The sequence below is a fragment of the Monodon monoceros genome, unplaced genomic scaffold, assembly GCF_005190385.1.
Source record: "Monodon monoceros isolate NGI ecotype Baffin Bay Population unplaced genomic scaffold, NGI_Narwhal_1 Super_Scaffold_13, whole genome shotgun sequence".
Lineage (NCBI taxonomy): Eukaryota > Metazoa > Chordata > Mammalia > Artiodactyla > Monodontidae > Monodon > Monodon monoceros.
In genome coordinates, this window is record NW_021703769.1 from 11,470,732 (window position 1) to 11,495,263 (window position 24,532).

A 24,532-nucleotide genomic window follows, 5' to 3' on the forward strand; every position below is an offset into this window, starting at 1 on the left:
AGAGTCACCTGGAGGGCTTCTGAAAACAAGATTTGCTGGGGCAGATCCCCAGAGTTCCTGATTCGGCAGGTCAGTAAATCTAGGGTGTGGCCTGAGGATTTGCATTTCTAACATTTTTTCCAGGTGATGCAGCCACTGCTGGACAGGACTGTACTTTAAGAACCACTAACCTACATTATACCCCCCCACCCCCCAACCCCGGCCCCCAACCCCAGCCCTGGTCAATGCTGAGACTAGACTAAATGTGCAATATCCCTTCCTGTTTTTTCTGGGCATTCTCCGTGAAAATGTCCCCACTCTCCCTTTCTTAGCTTGCAAATGTATTGCCAGCCCTCCCTCATTCCCCACAATCACACTGGCTGTTTTTCAAAAACAATGAACCTAATAATGTGTGTCAAATGAATGGATCTTTCTCCTCCCATTTTCCCTTAATGTTCTTGAGGAAAATGTTTCCCACAATCATCTCTTCCTCTTTAGTTTTTGGCAGCCTCTCTCAGATGGCCTACATCATCTAAGACCCTCTTGGGGTTCTGATGAGAGCCTGGAGTGGGGAAGGGGTCCTGCTCAAAGGCTTCGCAAACTTGATTTTTACTGCCAAGGGAGACTCATTCATTCAGGCAACAAAGAGTCCCTGTGGGCCTACTGTGTGCTGGGCCTTCCAGTGCCGGGGATATGGTGTGAGGGAGAAAGACATGGTCTCTAATAGGCAGTGAGGTAGGCGGGTGGTGACAGATGGTTTAAAAAATTATTCAACTAAATAGTGATCCTAAGGGAAATCTGCTCCTGTAATCTTTTGTTATGCCATGATCCAGTCCCACCATGCCCACACTTCTTGCCCACAGAAACTGTGACATAGTGTGTGTTGCTTAAGCTGCTAAGCTTGTGGTCTTTTGTTATACAGCAACGAATAACTAATACAACCTCTTCGTGGGCGATTTGCCTATAATTATCCAATTTACAAGAGCACACGTCTTTTGATTTATCTTTTCTATTTTTAGGACTTTCTCCCACAGACTCGCATCATCCAATACTGTGGCTATTTACATTTAAAAATTTAAATTAAAAAACAAAATTAAAAATTCAATTCTTCAGTCTCACTAGTCATATTTTTAGAGCTCAATAGCCCACGTAGCTAGTGGTTATATACTGGACACAGCAGATAGAGGACATTTCCGTCATCACAGAAAGTTCTGTGGATGGTGCTGCTATAGACCAACTCACACTGGCATGTAGGAAAGATACATACACACAAATGTCCAGGACAGCATTGGTCATAATAGCAAAGTGATTAATACAACAGATATAATTACTGGTATGTTAACTCCATGAGGAAAGGGATTTTTGCCCATTTTGTTTACTACTGTATATTCAGCTTCTAAAACAGTACCTAGAGCATGGTAGGTAACTCCATAAGTATTCGTTAAATGAATATACAGCTGATAAGGAATGATGTTTGAAATATAGTTTTGATTAAAATAACACCAAGATGCTGAGTAATGCAAATAATATGTTTGTGTATGATGAATAGATGTCTCTGGGAGGTAGGGTGACCAACTATCCCAATTTGCCTGGGGCTGAGGGGTTTCCCAGGATGTGAGGCTTTCAGTGCTAAAGCTGGGAAAGTCCCAGGCAGAGCAGGATGAGTTGATTACCCTACTGGAAGGATTCCAGAGAATCTAGTACAAGTGGCTATTATCAGGAAGTGAAACTGAGGACCTGGGGCCTAGGTTCTGGGCCTGGAGAAAGACTTACTTGTCATTCTCTTCCCTATTGTATTGTCTAAACTTTTCTCTCAAGTTCATGCATTACTTTTTGTTTTGTTTTGTTTTTGTTTTTGTTTTGCGGTACGCGGGCCTCTCACTGTTGTGGCCTCTCCCATTGCGGAGCACAGGCTCCGGACACGCAGGCTCAGCGGCCATGGCTCACAGGCCCAGCCGCTCCACGGCATGTGGGATCTTCCCAGACCGGGGCACGAACCCGTGTCCCCTGCATTGGCAGGAGGACTCTCAACCACTGCACCACCAGGGAAGCCCCATGCATTACTTTTTAAGTAAAAAAATAAACGATGGTGCATTAGGCCCTGTGGGAGAATAGTTGAGATGAATTAGACATGACCCCAGCCCTCAAATCAAGAAACCCTGAGTCCTCTCAGCCTCAGGTCACTTTTAAAATTTATTACTATGCTTATCTAAAGTAGGAAGAATTTACACCATTATGCATTTCTACATTTATTAATGTATGGGTAGATAATTTCATCCAGTTCTTCAAGACTGCCAAACTGGGGACTTCCCTGGTGGCGCGGTGGTTAAGAAACCGCCTGCCAATGCAGGGGACACAGGTTCGATCCCTGGTCCAGGAAGATCCCACATGCCGCGGAGCAACTAAGCCCGTGCGCCACAACTACCGAGCCTGCGCTCTAGAGCCCATGAGCCACAACTACTGAGCCCACGTGCCGCAACTACTGAAGCCCGCAAACCCTAGAGCCTGTGCTCCGCAACAAGAGAAGCCACCGTAATGAGAAGACCCTGCACCGCAATGAAGAGTAGCCCCCGCACGCCGCAACTAGAGAAAGCCCGTGCGCAGCGACGAAGACCCAAAATTAAATAAAACTAAATCTTTTTTTTTTTTTTGCGGTACGCGGGCCTCTCACTGTTGTGACCTCTCCCGTTGTGGAGCACAGGCTCTGGAAGTGGAGGCTCTGAAGTGGAGGCTCAGCGGCCATGGCTCACGGGCCCAGCCGCTCTGCGGCATGTGGGACCTTCCTGGACCAGAGTACGAACCCATGTCCCCTGCATCGGCAGGCGGACTCTCAACCACTGCGCCACTAGGGAAGCCCTAAAATTAAACCTTAAAAAAAAAAAAAAAAAGATTACCAAACTGGTAAGAGAGCCAGGAGGAATTCCCATCTGAACCACTAGAGGGCGTAGGAGTATCTCACAGGCTCACCTGGCCTGGCTCAACTAGGTGATCATGGCTTCCCTTGTTCTTTACAGTTCCTTAAATGTTTACTGCCCCTACCTGTATGGCTTACTGTACTTAGCATGGAAGTAAAAACCAAAAAGAAAAAAAAAAAAAAAGACTGGGAAAAAAAGGACATAGTCTCGGATTGCAAGGAGTTTTAACATGAGTGACACTGGCATGTAAATGTCTATTTAGGGACTTCCCTGGTAGCGCGGTGGTTAAGAATCCACCTGCCAATGCAGGGGACACGGGTTCGAGCCTTGGTCTGGGAAGATCCCACATGCTGCGGAGCAACTAAGCCCGCGTGCCACAACTACTGAAGCCTGTGCGCCTAGAACCCGTGCTCTGCAACAAAAGAAACCACTGCAATGAGAATCCCGCGCACCACAACGAAGAGTAGCCCCCGCTCGCCGCAACTAGAGAAAGCCCGTGCACAGCAACGAAGACCCAATGCAGCCAAAAACAAATAAATAAATAAATAATAAATAAATGTCTATTTAACCAATAACTTCTAGGTGTCAGGTATCCTGATAGGTGTTGGAATTATGGCAGAGAATGATTTGGATATAAACAGGAAAGACACGGGGGATGACCACGTAAAAAGGCTGCTTCCAGAAAATTGCAGTTCATCAGTCACTCCACCAGCTCATTGCTTTTGCACAGCATTTTACAATTTGTATTATATCAAGGGTCAGCAAGATCTGATAAGAACTAAAACTGAATATTATGGTTGCTCCTGGTAATGTCTAATCTACTTTCTGTCCTTTGGTTGTTTTTTTTTTTTTGGCTGCGTTGGGTCTTCGTTGCTGTGCGCTGGCTTTCTCTAATTGCGGCGAGCAGGGGCTACTCTTCATTGTGGTGCACAGGCTTATTGCGGTGGCCTCTCTTGTTGCGGAGCATGGGCTATAGGCGCACGGGCTTCAGTAATTGCAGCACATGGGCTCTGTAGTTGCGGCACGCGGACTCTAGAGCATGGGCTCAGTAGCTGTGGTGCATGGGCTTTGTTGCTCTGCAGCATGTGGGATCTTCCCAGACCAGGGATTGAACCCATGTCCCCTGCAATGTCAGGCAGACTCTCAACCACTGTGCCACCAGGGAAGTCCCTGTCTCTTTGAATTTGCCTACAATAGGCATTTCATGTAAGTGCAATCACATGATATTTGTCCTTCTGTGACTGGCTTCTTTCACTTAGCATAATGTTTTCAAGGTTAATCCATGGTGTAGCATGCGTCTAAACTTCATTCCTTTTTATGGCTGAATAATATTCCATTGTGTGGATATACCATATTTTGTATATCCACTCATCTGTTGATGGACACTTGGGTTGTTTTCACCTTTTGGCTATTGTGAATAATACTGCTATGAATATTAGTGTACAATATTCTGCTCAAGTCCATGTTTTCAATTATTTTGGGTATATACCTAGGACTAGAATTGCTAGGTCACATGGTAATTCTTTTTAACTTTTCAAGAACTACGAAACTGTTTTCCACAGCAGCTGCACCATTTTTCATTCCAACCAGCAAGGTACAAGTTTTCCAGTTTCTCCACATCCTTGCCAACGCTTGTTATTTTTCTTTTTTTTTTTTTTAATTATAGCCATCCTAGTAGGTGTGAAGTTGTATCTCATTGTGGTTTTGATTTGCATTCCCTAATGGCTAATGATGTTGAGTGTCTTTTCATGTGCTTATTAGCCATTTGTCTGTATTCTTTGGAGAAATATCTATTCCAAATATCTATTCCAGTCTTTTGTCCATTTTTAAATTGGGTTGTCTTTTTTTTTTTGTCCACGCCCTGCATCATGTGGGATCTTAGTTCCCCAACCAGGGATCAAACCTGTGCCCCCTGCAGTGGAAGCTCGGAGTCTTAACCACTGGACCACCAGGGAAGTCCCTAAATTGAATTGTCTTTTTGTTGTTGAATTGTAGGAGTTCTTTTTTTTTTTTAGGAGTTCTTTATATATTTTGGATATTATAAATTCTACTCTTCTGAACAGCATAAATGCAAGGTGCCCAGGATTGAGCAGAATGACATCAAACACAACCACATTGCCCAAACATCTGAGGCCTACTGTACACCCCAGCCTAGCAAGCCCCATGAGTCTGAGTCAAAAATAATCCTAGCTAGCTTGTGTTGAACTATCACTCCGCACTGGCACCTGTATTAGCTCATTCAATCCTTGGGGGTAGTTAGTTCTATTAACCCCATTTTGCTGATAAGGAAACTGAGGCCCAGTGAGGTAACTAGCTTGTCCAAAGTCACATATAGTTGGAAATTGGCAGAACTGGGATCTGAACTCAGGCCTTTTGGCTTCTTTTCACAAGTCCCATTATTCTTTTGGCACTTCCTTACTTTCCGGCTCAATAAGATGTGCCAGCCCCACATTGTAATTTCCCTGCCCCAGCTCTGACAATCAGTTGTTTCTCCAAGGCTTGGTTTATTTTAGTGGAGAATGGTATTTAGAAAGCAAGATATGGGTGGTCAGTGCTTATTGCTACAGTGGTGTCATTTCTTTCTTTCTTTCTTTCTTTTTTTTTTTTTTTGCCATATCGCATGGCTTGTGGGATCTTAGCTCCCCAACCAGGGATGGAACCTGTGCCCCTGCAGTGGGACCAGGGAGTCCTAATCACTGGACCGCCAGGGAATTCCCCCCACCTTTTTTTTTTCTAACAGTGGTGTCATTTCTCAGAGGCTCACTCAGTAGACAGAACTAGGAAGTATATCTACATATAGTGTTTATAATTGCAAAAATTCACTTAAAAATCTGGACTTTTAGCTCCTCTTCAGAAACCTGAATCTCTGATCATGATCAGCTGGGAAATTGGCAACAATCAGCTGGAGGATGGTAGGGGTTCAATAATTTTCGTTTTCTCACTGAAGTATTTATTGAATGCCTACTGTGAGCCAGGTACTATGTTGTATTACATTACTACTAATTTCTGGTACTATATAGTATGAGATGATAGTACTCTAGTACTAGTTATGCCTACCTTATATGCTTGTAGGCAGTTGAGTTTCAATTTCCAGTCCTTACTTTTTATTGCTTTCTTCCCTCCAGCTGGAAGGAAAGCTGGACATGCTTACATGTTCAAGTCACTCAAAGCCCAGTGCAAATGCCACCTCCTCCTTGAGGCTGTCCCCAATTTGCCATCTCAGATGTCACTTCTCCATTCTCTAAGCTCTCTATCCCTCTCATAACATTCGCCACCTTCTATCCTGAATCACTGGTTTTTAGTTCATCCTACTCCTAATTTATTAATATTCTCTCATTTTAAAAATAGCTATTTATTTGGCTGTGCCAGGTCTTAGTTGTGGCAGGCGGGCTCCTTAGTTGTGGCATGCAAACTCTTAGTTGTGGCATGCATGTGGGATCTAGTTCCCTGACCAGGGATTGAACCCGGGCCCCCTGCATTGGGAGTGTGGAGTCTTAACCACTGTGCCAGCAGGGAAGTCCCTTAATATTCTCTTTCTGATAAGGAGGCTGTATGCTCCTTGAGGGCAAGGGCTGTATCTGTCTTGCTTGTGTCTGTCTCTGTCCCTTAAATCGAACATCAATCCTGGCACATTGTAGGTATTCAATGAAAATTTCAGTTGGAAACAAATGCTCTCTAATGGGTGTGCTACTAGTAGTAGTGTAGTATGGCAGGTAGTAGTAATATAATTGTGAGCAAAACAGGTATACTAGTTTTGTCCTCACAGAGCTAACTGACTTCTAGGGGAGAAAGATATTAATAAAAATCATATAATATGTATTTGTAGAATGATATAAAAAACATGATCTGTATTTGCATTATTGTCCACAGTTGGCTTCATACATATGCATACATACATACGCACCCTTAGAAAATATATAGTATCAGTTGATGTTTTGTTTTCCATTTCAGGGTATGTCTCTCTTTTTTCCTTCCAAAATATGTCTTGCAGAGTTATGTAGGTTTACATTATCCTTTTTAAGTGATACACAGTAGTCATTAGTATGGCTACACCATTCCCTTGATGGACATTTAGAATGTTTCTGGGTTTTGTTTTTGCATTACAAACAATGATGCAACAGGTCTCCTTGTGCACTTATGCTTTTTCTCTGGTAGATTACAATAAATCAAATTGATGGGTCATAGGCTTGCTTTTATTTATATATTTATTTATTTATTTTGCGGTACGCGGGCCTCTCACTGTTGTGGCCTCTCTCGTTGCGGGGCACAGGCTCCGGACACGCAGGCTCAGCGGCCAGGGCTCACGGGCACAGCCGCTCCACGGCATGTGGGATCTTCCCGGACCGGGGCACGAACCCGCGTCCCCTGCATCGGCAGGCGGACTCTCAACCACTGCACCACCAGGGAAGCCCCATTGCTTTTTTTTTTTTCATTTTTTGCTCTACACGTCTGTGTCATTAGAATTCATGCATTACTTTTGTGATTTAAAAAAAAAACACTAAAAAATAGAAAGAAGTAGGTAGATGGTTCATGTTGTTGGCTTTTAGAAAGTAGAGGTGCCTAATCATTGTTACATGACTGTTACATAATCTGCTAATCATTATGTAATAAAATCTGAAAAGGATGCTCCCGTGATTCCATGTCACCAAGCAGAGAACTCTCAGACCTCCAGCCCTGTCTAAAAGGTGAGAAACATGGCTCCCTTCAGAGACTTTGGTATTTTTCTGATACAAAATGTCACCGAGAATCAATGGCCAGGGTTTCCTACCGGTAAAGCCTTCTTAAAAATCTGTTTTCTTTTTTGCTGTCACAGAACCACAGAGCTGGAAGGGACTTATTAGCAGCCTCATGCAGTCTTATAACAGTTTCCAAAGGACAGTTTTGAGTTGTTGCAAAGGCAGAGGGTTTGGGTAGGACAGTTTTTCTCAGCTGGAATTCCTGTAAACACCATCACCTTACAGGTGATTAAGAGAGAAGCTTAAACATGAGCTGATAATAGCTGAAGTATACGAAGACCTTAAGTGATGCTCAGACAGCAACAACTAAATACAGTAATTGCTGCTGTTTGAATAGCTGGTTGCTGGTTCTCCAAATGCTCTCCCATGTATTATGTCATTGACTCCTGAGACAAGACCCACTGACTTTAGCTGGGGACCCCAAGGCTGAGAGAGAATCCTGCAATCAAGCAACATCTGTTGGGCACCTTCTGATCATGTGCAGAGCTCAAAGGAAACACAGATAAATAAGAAGCTCCAGGTCTTGTGGGGGGTGTCAGGTTTAAGCATATATATATATATATATATATATGTATGTATGTATGTATATATATGTATATATATACATACATATATATATGTATATATACTTATTTATAGTAAGAGCTGAGAAAAAATATTGAAAGACAGTGTTATGGGGTGGGAAACCAGAGGAAGGTGGGTCTTTGCCTGGAGAAATCAGAGAAAGCTTCAGAAAGGATGTGCGGACTGAGCTGGGGCTGGAAGCCAAGAAAACAAGGAAGGGAAGAGGCGAAAGGAAGAACATTCAAACCCAGGAAACAGCATATAGAGGCATAGAGGCTAGAGGGGAGGAAGAGTATGGTAGGTACAGACAGCCAAGACCATGTTGGAGAAAGAGAACTTGGCATGGAGTGGGCTCTGAGTCTGGGGTAAGTTAGAGAGATAGAATGAGTGGTTCAATGGTAAATATGTTCAACAAAGTCTTGAGTATGTGCTAGGCACTTTGCAAGCACTAGGGATTCAGTGAGTGGTGAACCACAAAAGCAGAGTTCACGGTCAATGTGGTGGGTGGGAGGCAAATCTATGAAGTGAAGTGACAAGCCACCAGAATCTATGCCAGTGTAGTTTACATTGCAGGTGTCTGGTGAGGTCACAAAGCAAGGAGGCAATATTTGGTTTGGTCCTCCCCAACCCTGGTTTCCATTCAAGGAAGTTGAGGGCTGAGAGAAGTCATTTCCTTTAACTTAACCAGATTCTATTATTTTATTTATTTATTTATTTCTGGCCCCACGGCAGGGCTTGCGGGATCTTAGTTCCCCCACCAGGGATTGAACCCTTGCCGAAGGCAGTGAAAGCGCCGAGTCCTAACCACTAGGCCGCCAGGGAATTCCCAACTTAACCAGATTTTAAAAACAAAGTGTATTTAGATTATTACTATATGCCAACTACTGTAATAAGCTGTTTCCATACTCACTTCACTCTCACATGAATCTCAGGAGGCGGTATATTATTATTGCATCTTACAGGTCAAAAAGCTGAGGCTCAGAGAAGTTAAGTAACTAGCCTAAGGTCATGCAGCTGGTAAGTTGCAAAGGCAAAGCTGGAACCCTCACTAAACACAGCCTGTAACATCAACAGTCCTCTCAAGTCTGGATTCAGGCTCACGTGATACTGGGCACCTCACTTGCTCTTTTTAAGCCTCTGGTATTTCCACCTGTAAAATGGGGGTGAGGGATCCAATTGTCAGCTTCTGGTCAGGCGCGGTCGGGAGCTCAGCTCGCAGATCATCTCGACAAGGGGAGGAGGAGGCCGCGGGTCACTCAGTCTGAGATCGCAGCTCCGAGCTACCATCTCCAGACTACAGACCGGTTCCCATGACAACCCGGCCAGCCGCCATCCTGTGACCGAGGGCGTGCGTCACTTCCGGCACGTTTATTTCCGGGTCACAGCCCCAGCAGAGGCAGTGGGCCTTTAGGCCTCAAAGCGGGACTCCGCGGCCTCTCTGCTCACTCTTCTGCCTCCCGTTTCTTCCTCCACCGCCAGCGAGCAACGGCCTCACCCCAGCCCAGGGCGTAGCCGCGGCCGGGCCTCCCTTTGGACCCGCCTCCGAAAGACGTCACTTCCTGGTTGAGTGTTTCCGGGTTGCCGTGGCCCCGGGCTACTGGTCTCTGTCCCCTGCAGCCGGCCGGAGCTGCGAGAGCCCAGCCGGGCCTGGCTCCGGCGGCGGCCGAGGCTCCTTCTTGCTCCCCTCGGCCGGGGCGTCCTCGGTGGCAGTGCCGGGGTGAGTGCGGGGCGGCCGTGGGCGGAAAAGGCCTCTGGGGCTTTCCCCGGCGGAGGGGGCCCCCCGGTTAGGCGGGGCTATGCCGGCCTGGGAGCGGGGTCCCTTCGCGGCCTGCGGGGGCGACGGGCGGGCCCGTCTTTTCGGCGCTCCGGGGGCCCACTTAATTCTCAGGATCCCCACTCCCCCAGGATGGCCAAGGGCAGCTCAGGAGGAATACCCCCTCTACAGCGACTAACACGGCAGGAGGACACCCCGATTCCACCGTCAGGCAGTTACCGCGCAGTGGTCCCCAGCTCACGCTCTGGCGGCATACTGGGGTTTGTACTCACTGTGTGACCTTGGGCAAGTCACTTCGTCTCTGAGCCTCAGTTGCCTGATCAGTTAAATGGGGAGTGAACCTGCCTACTAGGGCCGTGGTGGGGATGAAGTGAGATGCATGCGAAGCACAGTTTCTGGCATACAGCAGGCGTCCAATAAATGATAGCTGCTGTTAATTAATTCACAGACCCGTGGGGAGAGCCCGAGTTTGGGACTAGGGTGTTTTTCACAACTGATGTCGCACTCAGAGGTTGTTGGAATTATCAGGCTGGGAATAGCAGTCGCCAGCTTCTGTCCCCTGCAGGGAGGGGAACCTCCTTGCTTCAGAGCCCCTCTGCGAGTCGCAGCTGCCACTGGGGAAGCCCAATTTCAGCATCGCTGAGATTATTTTCAGAGGTTTGGAAACCCTTTCTCTGAATCTCTCTGGAACTGGGTTGGGGTGTGGGGACCCTCTGGCGCTTCACAGCCAGTGGAAGGTTGCCTAGGATGTGTCTCAGGGGCCTCGGGCTGGGGATGAATGCAGAGGATTGGGGTGCGGAGGTGGAGGGGGTTGTTCTGCGCTCCCCTTGCTGCTGTTTGGAGGCCAGGGAAACTCTGAGCCTCTTGAAGCTAGACCAGGGATACATAAACCTGTGGACTGGGGCGATGCCGGGCCCAAAATAGCTTCTGTCTGTGCAGGGAGGGGGCGCCTTCAAATGCTGCTTGGAGAATGTTTCTGCTTGAATGGGCCAGCTGAGGTAAAGCCAAGCTCATGCTTTGCTATACAGAATCATTTCAATTCCGTTTAGTGAGGTTTTAAACAGATATAGCTTTCCTTTGAGATGTTTAAAAAATAATAATTAAAATCCACCACTTCCCTGACTGCAATATCTCTCTCTTCATTGCTTTGCTTTTCAAAGGGGACCCGGATTATGGGTGCAGGAAGTGCTGACCAGGCCTGTTGGCTCTGGGCACCCGTCTGATTCTGTTAGGGACGTTCACGGTGCCATTTTTTTTTTTTCTTTCCGCCACACTGGCACGTCTTGGCGTTCCAATCCTTGGGTTGCTTGGAGAAATTAATGGCTTCTGTCACCGGGCTGTCTTGGTCTCCTGTAACCACGCTGTTTTTGCAGAGAGCGTGTTTTTTGTTGTTTTTGCAGAGTGCTAGGAATAAATTGCTGGCTCTGTGCTCAGAAGAGACACCAGCTACAATGCAGCCTGTATTCTCAGGAATGAATTCAGGAGGGATGATGTCAGCTGCTCTACCACTGGCCCGGCTCTGGTCGCCTCTCCTCTTGGCCCTTGAGCTTACGTCATAAATAGATTTGTGGCTCTTCCAGCCCCATTCTGTGTGAGAAGATGTGAATTTTGCTACTACAGGAATTTTTAGAACTCAACTCTGCTGGCCCTGCCATAGGGCGTTCTGACTTAGTTGAGCCCTTTCAAGAAGAGCTGTCCAGCAGCAGGACAGCTTTGCCTAAAAGCAGCACAGCTCAGAGCTTGAGGCAGGGTTTTGGCCTCAGACCTAGGTTCAGATCTCAGAGCCACTTCTTCCTAGCCTTGTGACTTAGGGCAAGCGACTTGGCCCTTCTGAGCCTCAGTTTTTTCTTTTTTAACCCTGGGGTTGTTGTGTGGATTTCGTTGATTTTCACAGAGCACTTAGCAAAGGACCCTTATGTACTAATCCCTTGGTGAATGGTACTAATGGTGACAATAAATGAGTGAGATAAATGAGAAAAAGCACAGGCTGCAGGGCCGGTCAACCCAAGTTCAGATTCCAGCTCTGACCCATTCAAGCTGTGTTGGGCAGGTTGTTTAATGGCTGAGCCTTGGTCTGTTTCCTCGTAGAATTGTGAGGATTAAACTGGGTGATGCAGTTAAAATGGAAAGCCCAATGCTTAGCACATAGTAGGACTTCAATAATTGTTAGTTTCCTTCTCTCCTTGCCTTAATTATCTTTTAGCATTCATTTTCTTTCACCTGTTTCCTCACCTACCTAGGTTGGTTCAAGATTTTTCTTAGATGGGTTTCCTATCCTTGCCTTTGGGACTTTGAATACCAACTGGGCTATTTGGATCCCTTTTCCTTGTTTATCTGCCAGCCATAAACAAGGGTGTGGACTGTGGTGTGATTACAGAGCAGCAGACGCTGAGCTTGAGGGCGGCTGACTTTGTTTAAAAAAAAAAAATCAGTCTCTATTGGCTGAAGGCTGACTTCCTTGGAGAAAAATCACAGCAGTGTTTAGGAGACTTGATGTCCCTCTGTTTAAATTGTTCTCAGGTGTACTAAAAAACAGTCCCTGGGGCCAGAGGCTGGATGAAAGCTTCTTTTGGATAAATAAAAAATGGTATATGTATATGGGTTTTTTTTAGCAAGGACAGTGATGTCTTCTCTCAGGTTGTAATACAATTTTATTTTTTTAAGAGAACATACATACTTTGATACTGGGCAGTAAGCCCTTTCAAGTAGAATTCAGGGCAGAGCTTTTTCTTCTCAGCTTCTGTTCCCTACTGTCCCCTACCCACCCCACATTCCCCCCACTGCACCCAGCCTAGGGCCCGGCACAGGGTAGGTGCTGCATACTTGTTGAGCTCAGGAATCATGGGGTGGTGGGAGGTACACAGGTTTCATGTCATAAGGCCAGTGGAATCTGGGATCCACCTTTTCCTAACACTGAGCTATAGACAGCACGTCATGTCATGGAACCTCGGTTTCTTCTCGCTCTTGCTGGTCTCCCAGAATTCTGGGGAGAGCTAAATGAGAAAGTAAAGCATCATTTCGCCTGTTTTATCAAACACCTACTGTGTGCCAGGAGCTGTGTTAGGCATCATGGTGAGCAAAACAGACACTGTCCTTGCCTTTGTGGAGCTTACTGGGTATTGGTGGGAGACAAAGAGAGGAAGCTAGTAAATGAATAAAGTTGGTAATTTCAAATGGTGATTACCCCAGGGTAACGCAATAACGAGGGACAGGGCAAGTGGGATTTACTGAGCTGAGGTTGTCAGGGAGAGCCTCGGAGGGATGACATTTGAGCTGAGACCTGAATGATGAGAGTGAGCCAGCAATGGGAGGAATCAAAGGAAGAACATGCAGAAGGAACAACCTGTGCAGAGCCCTGAGGTAGGGACTTCCCTGGTGGTGCAGTGGTTGAGAATCCACCTGCCAATGCAGGGGACATGGGTTCGAGCCCTGGTCTGGGAAGACCCCACATGCTGCGGAGCAACTAAGCCCGTGTGCCACAACTACTGAGCTTGCTCTCTAGGGCCCGCGAGCCACAACTACTGAAGCCTGCATGCCTAGAGCCCGAGCTCTGCAACAAGAGAAGCCACCGCGATGAGAAACCCGTGCAATGCAACAAAGAGTAGCCCCCCTCGCTGCAACTAGAGGAAGCTCGCGCGCAGAAACGAAGACCCAACAACGAAGACCCAATGCAGCCAAAAATACATAAATGAATTAAAAACAAAACAAAACAAAAAGGTTACCTGGCCTTTTAAAAAAAAAAAAGGTCTTGAGGTAGAAATGGGCTTGATGTGTTTGAGGAGCAGACAGAAGGGTCCTTGTGGGTGGACCTTAAGAGGGAAGGGAAAGACTGCTCTGAGGACCACAGAGACGTTGGTCAGGAGGTAGAATTTGATCCCAAATGGATTTGTTTGCCTTGTGTGCTCCTCAGGCCTATTTGTTCTATTTGTTCCTGAAGCCTTGGGCTTCCTTGGCAGGGCAGTGGGTGGGAGAAGGTGACCTCTCTGTGTCCCTAATTCTCCTGCATGTCTTACCCCTCACCCCACAGTTAAGACCCCTGGGTGTCTCCCCAAAACTGTGGGGAAGCCAGAGGAGTGGCTCATTGAGACATGGGTGATTTTATTGACTTCCTGATAGTTGCCAAGCTCGTAGGCCCTTAGAACTTCTGAGCTGAACTCAGATCTGCTAAAGGACTCCACAGGTCCGTCCCATCCCACCGCGGCTTCTTTTTGGTCCCTCAACATTTCCCACAGCCTGCAGGACCCCACCCTTCACTCAGGCAGCAGGTGTTTATGAAGCATGTAACCTGCTCTGGCACTGTGACCCTTACTGAGTCATTTGGTCGCAATCCCTGCACCCCTGAGCTTGTGGTCAGGAAAGGTAGGACGGGCGAGTGTGAAAATGCATGTCCACCCCCCAGTCGGAGATATTTGCATCACTCTGATCTTACAAGCATCCTTGAGGATGCTTGGAGGGTCTAGCACCTTCAGACACCAGAAATGTCTGCTTGTGTGTATTGAGGGCTTACTTTGAGCTGGCATTCTGAAGAGCTTTCTATAATGATTGCATATAATCCTTCCACCAACTCTGGACTATAAGTGCTATTATTAACCCCCTTTTTCAGATGAGAAAGCTGAGGCCCAGGTTGAGTAGTTTGCCCAAGTAACCTAGAAAAGCAGATCCAGGGTTCACACCCAGGCAGTCCAACTTTGCAATCTGTTTGTAACCCTGATGCTGTGTTGCCTCCCCTGGCCTGGCAGGTCCCTTCATGAATCCAAATTTGCTCCCAGCATCGTAACACCAAGAATTCTGATGGATCTGTACATGTTCTACTAACAAGTGGCCAAGGAGACAGCAAGAGTGTATAAATCCTGTGTCTCCCAGCTCAGAATGTCCTTTCCTCTCCCAACAGCGGACTGTAAAAGTCGGATATGGAATTCCCTGGCGGTCCATGGTTAGGATTCCACGCTTCCACTGCAGGGGGCATGGGTTTGATCCCTGGTCTGGGAATTAAGATCCCACATGTGGCGTGGCCCAAAAAAACAAACAAAAAAAACAAAGATGGATAAAGGCACTCTCCAGGACTCAGCAGCCAAAGTGGTCTTTTTTTTTTTTCTTCTCGCAGTACGTGGGCCTCTCACTGCTGTGGCCTCTCCCGTTGTGGAGCACAGGCTCCGGACGCACAGGCTTAGCAGCCATGGCTCACGGGCCCAGCCGCTCTGCGGCATGTGGGATCTTCCCAGACCAGGGCACGAACCGGTGTCCCCTGCATCGGCAGGCAGACTCTCAACCACTGCGCCACCAGGGAAGCCCCAAAGTGGTCTTTTTTTAAAAAATTGCAGATATGATCGTGTCCCTCTTCCCCTCGCTTTGAACTGTTCAGGGGCTTCACTTGGCTCTTTGAATAAAATGTACAACTCTTTGAGACCTTGGGGATCAGGATCCTGCTTCTGCCGGCAGCTTCATCTCCTGTGACTCCCCTCCTCTCTCTGCTTCAGCCACACTAGCCTTCTTTGTGTTCACATGCCAGGCTCCTTCCCGCCTCAGGAAAGCGGGGTGTGGTGGTTAAGGGGACAGACTTGGGAGCCAGCCTGCCTGGCCTCTGATCTCAGCTCTGCTTCTTAATAGTCCTGTAACTTTGGGCAAGTTTCTTGCTGTCTTCATGTCTCAGTTTTCACGTTTGTAAAATGGGGATGACAGCAGTGCCTGTCTCCTCGAGTTGTTTAGAAGACGGAATGAGTTAGTCCATGTAGGCGCCTGGCAGGTAGTAAGTGCTGATAGTGTTAGCCCAGGGCCTTCCTCCCTGCCAACGCCTCATCCTCTGGGTCTAACCGTCACTTTCTCAGGGGCTTTTTAACCATCCCCCATCCCCATGAAACCAGGTTAGGTGCCCCAATCATATTTTTCATTTGTGAGCTCAGCAAAGTCAAGGACCTTATCTGTCTTGTTTCCACTACAACATGGTGTACCTATTCACTAAATGTGTTGAGGGCCAGGGGCTGGTGGTGCCCGGTGTAGCTCAGGACAGCTGTTTTTTGTTTGGCCTCAGCTGCTACAAGCTGGGACGTGGACCATTTCAAGGAATGATGTGCTGCTTATTCTTCCTGTTGCAGAGCACTCTGCTGGTCCAGGCAGGCGACATGTCAATGCTTTTAGCAATGTCCCTGCCTCTAACTCAGAAGCCATGGAGGAAATAAGGTAGCCCCTGTCCCTGGATCGGATCGGATGGGGAAGCCCAGTTCAATGGATGCAAAATATAAGGATGACTTATTTCGGAAGTACGTGCAGTTCCATGAAGGCAAAGTGGACACCACCCCCAGCAAGCAGCGGCCTGGCAGTGATGAGTCCCTGCGGGTGGCAGCCTCGACCCTGCTCAGCCTGCACAAGGTGGATCCCTTTTATCGATTCCGGCTGATCCAGTTCTATGAGGTGGTGGAGAGCTCTCTGCGCTCACTGAGCTCCTCCAGCCTGCGGGCTCTGCACTGTGCCTTCAGTGTGCTCGAAACGGTGGGTGTCAACCTTTTCCTCTACCCGTGGAAGAAGGAATTCAGAAGCATCAAGGTAAGGTCTAGGGACGGGCTCTCCACACTGGTCTCCTTTCTCCCTTCTTGCCCCTTCCAGTCCATCTTGAGAGGGTTTGTGCCCATCTAATCACATCCTTCCTCTGCTCGCGGGCCCCCCCAGGTTCCCCACTGCCTTTGAGATAACAACCAGAACTGCTCCTATGGCTCCCCACCTGGCCCCTCTGCCTGGTGTCATCTCTTAACTGGCTCCCCACCCCTGGCAGCTCACATCTGAAACTGAGGTTGGAAAGGTGGGCAGTACCCGGTTGTGCAGGGCCTTGGAGCCCAGGGCAGAGGGCTGGAATTTATTCTAAGTGGGCTGGGAAGCAGGCAGTGCCGGGATCAGGTTTACATTGGAAAAGAATCCTCCTGGTTGCTGTACGGGAGAGAGATTGTAGAGGGGCAAGAGTCGGCTGGGGAGACCGTTAGGAGGCTGCTGCAGGTGTCCGCGCAAGCGGAGGAAAGCAGGGAGCGGGGAGGAGGATGAACTTGAGACAGAATTCTGAATCATTCCAAAGGCAGTGATGGCTCAGGAGAGTTTCCACCAAGTCAGGCTAAGCCTAACGTATGCTTCAAACCTTTGTAGAAATGCCAGAAAGGAATATTCTCATTGCTCATGGGTGTTGTGCCTGCTCTTCCTCAAGGAGCAGAGCTGCTGCACCCCACATAGAAAGCTAGTGGCTTTGTTCCCTACGCTGGAAAAAGGAGCGCTGCGTCATTTCCCTCAGACCCGTGCGCCGAGCTGTTGGGAAGCATTAGCCTCTGCCTTCCTCAGTGAGACACTGCCGTGGAGATCACTCCCCCTTCCTCTCCCTGCGTGTTCCGGTTCAGACTTGATGGGATACGCTCTGATGCAGGCTCCGTTCGTTGTGTGCCTCAGAGAGAAACACCCACCTCTCTTTTTCTACCCCCCTTCCTTCCCCTAGACCTACACGGGCCCCTTTGTTTATTACGTCAAGTCCACATTACTGGAAGAGGACATCCGAGCCATCCTGAATTACATGGGCTACGTGCCCGAGTTGGGGACTGCGTACAAGCTCAAAGAGCTGGTAGAGACCCTCCAAGTGAAGATGGTCTCCTTTGAACTCTTTCTGGCCAAGGTGGAGTGTGAACAGATGCTGGAAATCCACTCCCAAGTCAAGGACAAAGGCTACTCTGAGCTGGACGTGGTGAGCGAGCGCAAGAGCAGTGCGGAGGACGTGCGAGGCTGCTCAGATGCCCTGCGGCGGCGGGCCGAGGGCCGGGAGCACCTGACAACCTCCATGGCCCGCGTGGTGCTCCAGAAGTCGGCCAGCGAGCGGGCAGCCAAGGACTACTACAAGCCCCGTGTGACCAAGCCCTCAAGGTCGGTGGACACCTATGACAATTACTGGGAGAGCCGGAAGCCGCCCCTGAAGACCTCGTTGAGCCTGCGGAAGGAGCCTGTGGCAGCAGACTTGGGGGACGACCTCAAGGACGAGATCATCCGCCCGTCCCCCTCGCTCCTGACCATGTCCAGCTCCCCCCACGGCAGCCCGGATGACCTGCCATCCCCCTCCCCCAACAATGGCCTTGGCTTGCTGCGTGGCACGTACTTCTCTGCTCAGGAGGATGTGGATCTGTACACAGACTCGGAGCCCAGGGCCACGTACCGGAGGCAGGATGCCCTGCGGCCAGATGTCTGGCTGGTCAGAAATGACGCCCACCCCATCTACCACAAGCGCTCGCCCCCCGCCAAAGAGTCCGCCCTCTCCAAGTGCCAAAACTGCGGTCTGTCCTGCAGCTCCTCCCTCTGCCAGCGCTGCGACAGCCTGCTCGCCTGCTCCCCGGCCTCCAAGCCCGGCAGCTTCCCCAGCAAGGCCTCCGCCCACGACAGCCTGGCCCACGGGTCATCTCTGCGGGAGAAGTATGCAGGCCAGACGCAGGGCCTCGATCGGCCGCTGCACCTCCACTCGAAATCCAAGCCCTCCCCTGCAGCCGCCTCCCGCTGTGGCTTCTGTGACCGCCCAGGGGCCGCCAACACCTGCACCCAATGTTCGAAAGCCTCCTGCGACGCCTGCCTCAGCACCTACCATTACGACCCCTGCTGCAAAAAGAGCGAGCTGCACAAGTTCATGCCCAACAACCAGCTGAACTACAAGTCCGCCCAGTTCTCCCATCTCGTGTACAGATAGACTCGACCTTGCACCTCCCTGCTACAAGGGCTACACCACTGACCTTTCTGGTTTCATGGGGAAGAAACGTTAACACGTTGATCTCAGAAGCAGAGGCCTGCACTTGACCACGTGGTTGGGGGGGGGATCGTGTGGCCTGCTGCCCCACGTGGGAGTTCCCGTATCGACTCAGATATGTCAGCTGATGGCTGCTTTGCCACCTGGCAAGAGAGACGGGTGGCACTTGCATTCAGATTCATTTTTGCTATCACTCCCTGTTCCATTCTTTTGGTTTTGTCTCTCAAAGAGGATTTCTATCTCTGGGACTCTTGCCATGCCGACTGCTCCCACGGCAAAGCCAACTTGGACTGGGAAGGGCCCTCCAGGTCCCCTCCGAACGCCCACCTGGAGTGGTGAGCTAGAGGCCTGTTGGCTTGTGAAATGAGCCCTCCTGCCACACCGGGCCTCATCCACTGGCTCATCCCTCCACCACCCTTTCCCAAACACGAGGATCCCTGGCGGCAGCCCCCCACCCAACTTCACTGCCTCTCCACGTATCGAAGGTGACCCGAGTCCAGGGTTCGCTTAATGTCATCCTGTTGCCTCCACAGCTCAGTTCAGCCTTGGGGTTTGTGAAGTTGGCTCTAGCTTTCTGAAGGGTGGACCTTCCACACTGGGACTGACTTTTCCCCCCTTTCTGTTGTTTGCACATGCCTCTCTTACTCTACTGTAAATAGATATTTTTGAGATTTATTTTTAAATAAATATTCAACTTGCTGTGTGTTTCAAAGTGGTTAAAACATTAACAATGTAGCTGTTTATAAAAATGCCCCGGGTTCTTTAGTCTTCCAGGGGAGGGGCTCGTGCCCTTCCATCTTGTATCCTCCACTTGCCACAGCCCGAGGGTAGAGTGGAGATTGTAGGGGCAGAGGAGGAACAGAGACGATGTCCCCTGAGTTGGTGGAGAGCCACTGTCTTCCCTACAATAAATTTCTAACACCTACCTCCAGTGTGCACTTAGGGGGTTAGTCCGGGCCGAGAGGTCTGTGCGCCTGCAGACTGTGACAACCTAGTGACCATTCAGGAACCTCACGCTGTGGATCTCCGGCCTGGTCTTTGCCGCTTGCTGAGTGTGAACCTTGCACTCCAAACTTATTGAGTCTCAATTCAGAAGGAAAATCGTTTGGGATTCCCACCACCCCTCTATCTCAGTCCTCTTCTCTTCACCTGTTTCCAGGATTCCTCTGCAACATTTGTGACCTTTTTGCACTAAAAGTGGGCAGGAGCCGGCGTGCGCCCATCAGACAGATGTGTCCTGAGGTTCTTAGCCGAGCCTCAGCGCTCCTAAACCCGAAGGCCTCTTAAACTCCTCATGTGAATTGCTGACCCTGGATTTCCTTTTGGGGTGCAGAGCAGGAGTGGGGCAAGAATTTGAAAATAAAACTGCTTCCTTGTGAACTAACAGTATATTTTAGCCATAAGTGTTTGTGATGTACAGAACGTTATAGGAATTTACATGCAGTTGGTTTTCTGATAGAAGGAGGTATTCAGCTCTTGAGCAGATTTAAATCTGGCTGAATCCTGAGGCCACTGTGAATTTGCTGATGTTCTTCCAACTTAGTTGCGTGATTTTAAGGTTTTCAAAATCTTCTATGGCTCTTTTTCTATATATCTAGTAGATCACGTGTAGATATTCAATGTGTATATAAAGCTGAATTTCAACCAACTTTATTACTAAGACCCTCCCATTCTGGGGCATTCATCTCTGATGTTCTTCCTTTTCACGTTTCAGAAGTGTCCGTGCCTGTCCCAGTCCTGAGTTTTCTAGTTTTCCATTTCCAGACTGCTCTAGCACTACGCTAACTCTTTTAACCAACCGTGATGCCACGTAACTTAGCAGACGAAAGTAGGAATGACTAACTTGTCCTGGAAGAGAAAGGCCAGTGTGTGTATCATCACGGAAATACTGTGTTCGTGGACAAGAATAGGAAATGCTGTGACCATGCTCCTCGTTGTGTATCTTATTGTATGAGGTTGCTGTGACTGAGATAAATACACGCTAACTTAAAAAAGCAGATGTTTTGCATTTGATTTCTACCAAGAGTTGAAATGTTGAGAGATGATTTAAAAAAATAAATTAAATAAAGTGTCTTCCATTGTTAAATGAAGTGTTTGGGGTTTTATGTCCCTCCTCCCTGCTGCTTTGACGTTTGGGTTGCTTGGGGTTTTTTGTTTTCAAATTTAACTTCAAGAAAATTTATTTATTTATTTATTTATTTATGGTCTTCGTTGATGTGCGTGGGCTTTCTTTAGTTGCGGTGAGTGAGGGCTACTCTTCGTTGCAGCGCGCAGGCTTCTTGTTGCGGTGGCTTTTTTTGTTGCAGAGCGCGGGCTCTAGAGCGCAGGCTCAGTAGTTGTGGCACACGGGCCTAGCTGCTCCGTGGCATGTGGGGTCTTCCTGGACCAAGGCTTGAACCCATGTCCCCTGCATTCTTAACCAGACAGGTGGATTCTTAACCACTGCGCCACCAGGGAAGTTCGGTTGCTTGGGTTTTTCGGTGTTTTTTTGTTTTTGTTTTTTTTGCTCAAGCCATGTTTAGTTCTTTAGTGACAGGACTCACATTTTTTCCTCCATTAAACTGACAAATAATAACAGGCAGCATTTGAGTGCTTATACTGTGAGCCAGGCATTTTATACGCTGAGACTTTACGTTCGTGATCTCATATAATTGTCTCAATCCTCCTAGAAGATAACGTAAATCCTGTTCTGATCCCCATCTTACCAACGGGGAAACCAAGGTGTTCAGAGTTCAGCCGTGTTTCCTAGGAGTGAGACTGCAGACTCCAGGAGAAGTGATTGTTGGTGGTGACCTGACAGGAATTAAATAACATTGAAGGGCGTTGTGAAAAAAATTAATCCCGTTTCAAATTTTTTTGATCCGTTTAAATGCCCTAAGGAGGATTCTGGCCAGTGTAATGCGAGTTTGTCTTTAACAAAGAGAAAGCAGGAGTCAGGCTGAGAACCTCTGGCAGAATTTTAGGTTTTCAGTTACCTTCTATTTAGGGCAGGCCATAATGGGGGATTACTTTAAAAATCAAGGTGTTTTTAAAAATGAAGTTTCCTGAAACTAATATAACATTGTAAATCAACTCTACTTCAATAAAAATAAATAAAAAATAAATCATGGTTGACTTAAAAGCAAAATGTATTGCAAAAATCTTAAGAGTAGTATAAGCACAGCTGTGGTTTGGGACATCCTGTCTTTATGCACTGGTGGGGTGTCTGTGCCAACATGCTGACCACTCTGCAGGGTTGGACCCCACAAAGCCACTCAGCTGTCGGGGAAGAGACTGAACGGTTTTCTTCATCTCATTCACTGGCTGAGCAAATATCCAGGCCTTGGACCAGACCAAGGCCCAGGTACTGGGTTTGGTTTTAGTGACAGCATAGGAAATGGCACTGCCATCCTGGCTACCAGGAACAGCAACTTCCTAGAGATGAACACCCAGCCTGGGAGAGCAAAGGAAGCCAGACACTCACTCCTGTATCTAAAGCGGAGCAGAGACTCTGAGCAGATTGCTTAATTTGTATATGTAAATGACAAGCATATTTAAACATCCTCAGGCCCACCAGTTGTACAAGATTAACATTAGCCTTGCTGCCAGCTCTGTACCCCGCACGACATTGCCAATTGGACCCCAATCTCTGCTCACCCTTTCTCCCTTGGTAATAGAAGCCTTAAATTTTAGACATCTAGCCATCCAGAATAAAGACTGCCTTTCCCAGCCTCTCCTGCAGCTGGGCATGGTCATACGGTTATGTCTGGTCCCTAGGATGGAAAGATACTGTGTGTGGCTTCTGAGACATGTCCTTCAAAGAAAGAAGCTTGTTCTGCCCACCCTGGCTGCGCTGGCTGGAATGGAGCAGCCATGTGAGACTCTGAGGCAGAGGCCAAGTGAAGGGGGCTGCAGTGAGTAGCTGGAGGAGGCTGGGTCCCTGATGCTCAGGAAGCCACCATCATACCTGGCCTGCCCCACCTACCTTCAGAGTTTTATATGTGAGAAGTAAACTTCTGTCTTGCTTAAACCACATTTTTTCCATTTGCTCATTTTGGAAAGCTTTTCATTTACAGAAGAAGTGAGACTACTCTAACGATGCCTCATGTAGCAGGACTTCAACAGCTCAACGATTAACAACTTCTGGCCAATCTGACTTTTTTCTGTGCCTGTCCATCCACTTTCCCCACTCCTAAGTTTCTTAGAAGCAAATTCCAGACATCTGTTTCACTTGTGAACATTTCAGTATCTGTATCTAAAAGACAAGGACTTTTAAAACAATACCATGATCACATCTAAATTTTTATGTTTCTTAATTGTAACAAATACCCAGTCACTGTTCGCAGGTCCAGTTGTCTTATAAGTGCATACTTTTAAAACTGTGTGTTTGCGTTGGGGCCCAAATAAGGTCTCACGTTGTTGCAATGGATAGATCTTTAAATCACATTTATCCTAAAGGCTGTCCCTATAGAAGGACATTTTCCTCTTTCTCTTCTTTTCCCTTGAAATGTATTTGTTGAAGAAATCGGATAGTTTGTCCTTTAGTTTGCCAGAGTCTACATTTTGCATTGCATCCCCTGCTGTTGTTTATCACGTTCCTCTGTTCTCTCAACCTCCTGAAAATTGGCAGCTGGCTCTTCTTTTTTTAACAGTTTCTTACTGTTTGTTTGAACATGTTGTACAAAAGTAGAAAAATAAACATTTCTTCTGCAGCTCCATAAATAAAGCGTTAGAGGAAATAACTTAAGGCAGGGTTGGGGCTTAGTGCATAAGTAAGGTCTGGGTCCAGGTTTTCAGATATGCAGGTCTCCACTGGCAACAATTCTCAGGTCCCTTATGAGGAGGCGGAAGAGGTTGAATGTGACAGAGGCCTTGAGACATCCTTGGGACTCCTCCTTTGTGGCCTCCTGGAGCCGGCACAGCCAGTGGTGGAGGCGGCCCGGGGCTGGGATTCTGCTGTGGGCCGAGCCGGGATGCAAGCCTGAAGCTCGGAGTGGATGTGGTGCAGCGTGTGCAGCGGCTGGTCCAGGATGACCCCCGAGGACGAGTCTGCCACAGCACCCAGGACCTTCAGCGTCCGGTCTAACTCTGCCTCCACGGCCACAGGGCGCTCCCACACCTGCCGCTGCCTCAGGTCCCGGGTCCTGGGGAAGCGGTGAGAGCTGCAGCTCCAGTTCTTCAGTGAGAGCGACTCTTCTAAGGCATCCTTGGCTTTCTTGAAGCCCTCCAGCTCCCTTGGCAACAGAGATTGGAACCGGCCCATATGGCAGCCCTTCCCGGTTGTGGTGGGCTTGGACATGGGGACTGGGCCTGCTCTGGCCAAGTCCAGCATCACAGTCACCAACACCAGGACCCAAGCTGCAGCCATGGTTAAATCCCAACTGCCTGTTTGGCCCCATGGCTCTGCTTTTAGCCAGGTTCACTGGGCAATCCCAGCTGATGTGTGTAAAGTGAAAAGGCACATGGAAATAGGAATCTCCACTTTGATGGCAAAGGCACGAGTGTGGGGGTCCGGTCGCCGAACCAGGTGAGCCCGGACCTGTGCCAGGAAGGAAAGAGATACTGAAATTCAGTCACAGGAGAGAACTTTGCTTCTGAGAAGTCCCTGTGCCTGGAGAATCTCAAGGTTAGGACTCCCAGGGGCAGCCTTTAGCTCGCTGACTTTGGGGAGCCTCCGAATGAGGCTGAGGCAGGTGGAGGGATGGGAAAGTGGCTCGAGGACTCTCACAGTGGGGTAGGGACCTGGCGGGTGTGGGTGAGGCTGCCTGAGTGGCCGAGAAGGGGCATCCCTTGAATGTGCAGAAGTTTTAAAGTTTGCTGTGGTCCCCTTTTC

General features: G+C 48.4%; 2 protein-coding genes across 2 annotated transcripts; one reads left to right on the top strand and one right to left on the bottom strand.

Moving 5' to 3' along the window:
* The first annotated feature begins 9,788 nt into the window (after positions 1-9,788).
* SPATA2 (spermatogenesis associated 2) lies at positions 9,789-19,419 on the top strand. The gene is made up of 3 exons (XM_029222342.1): positions 9,789-9,911; positions 16,061-16,508; positions 17,437-19,419. The coding sequence occupies exons 2-3, from the start codon at positions 16,173-16,175 to the stop codon at positions 18,661-18,663; spliced, it is 1,563 nt and encodes a 520-aa protein (XP_029078175.1). The 5' UTR covers positions 9,789-9,911; positions 16,061-16,172; the 3' UTR covers positions 18,664-19,419.
* Positions 19,420-23,492: 4,073 nt separating this feature from the next.
* On the bottom strand, positions 23,493-24,067 carry LOC114894815 (interferon lambda-1-like). Its single transcript, XM_029221873.1, is given in 2 exon segments — positions 23,493-23,641; positions 23,644-24,067. Coding segments are annotated over 2 exon segments (573 nt in total).
* Positions 24,068-24,532: the final 465 nt, after the last annotated feature.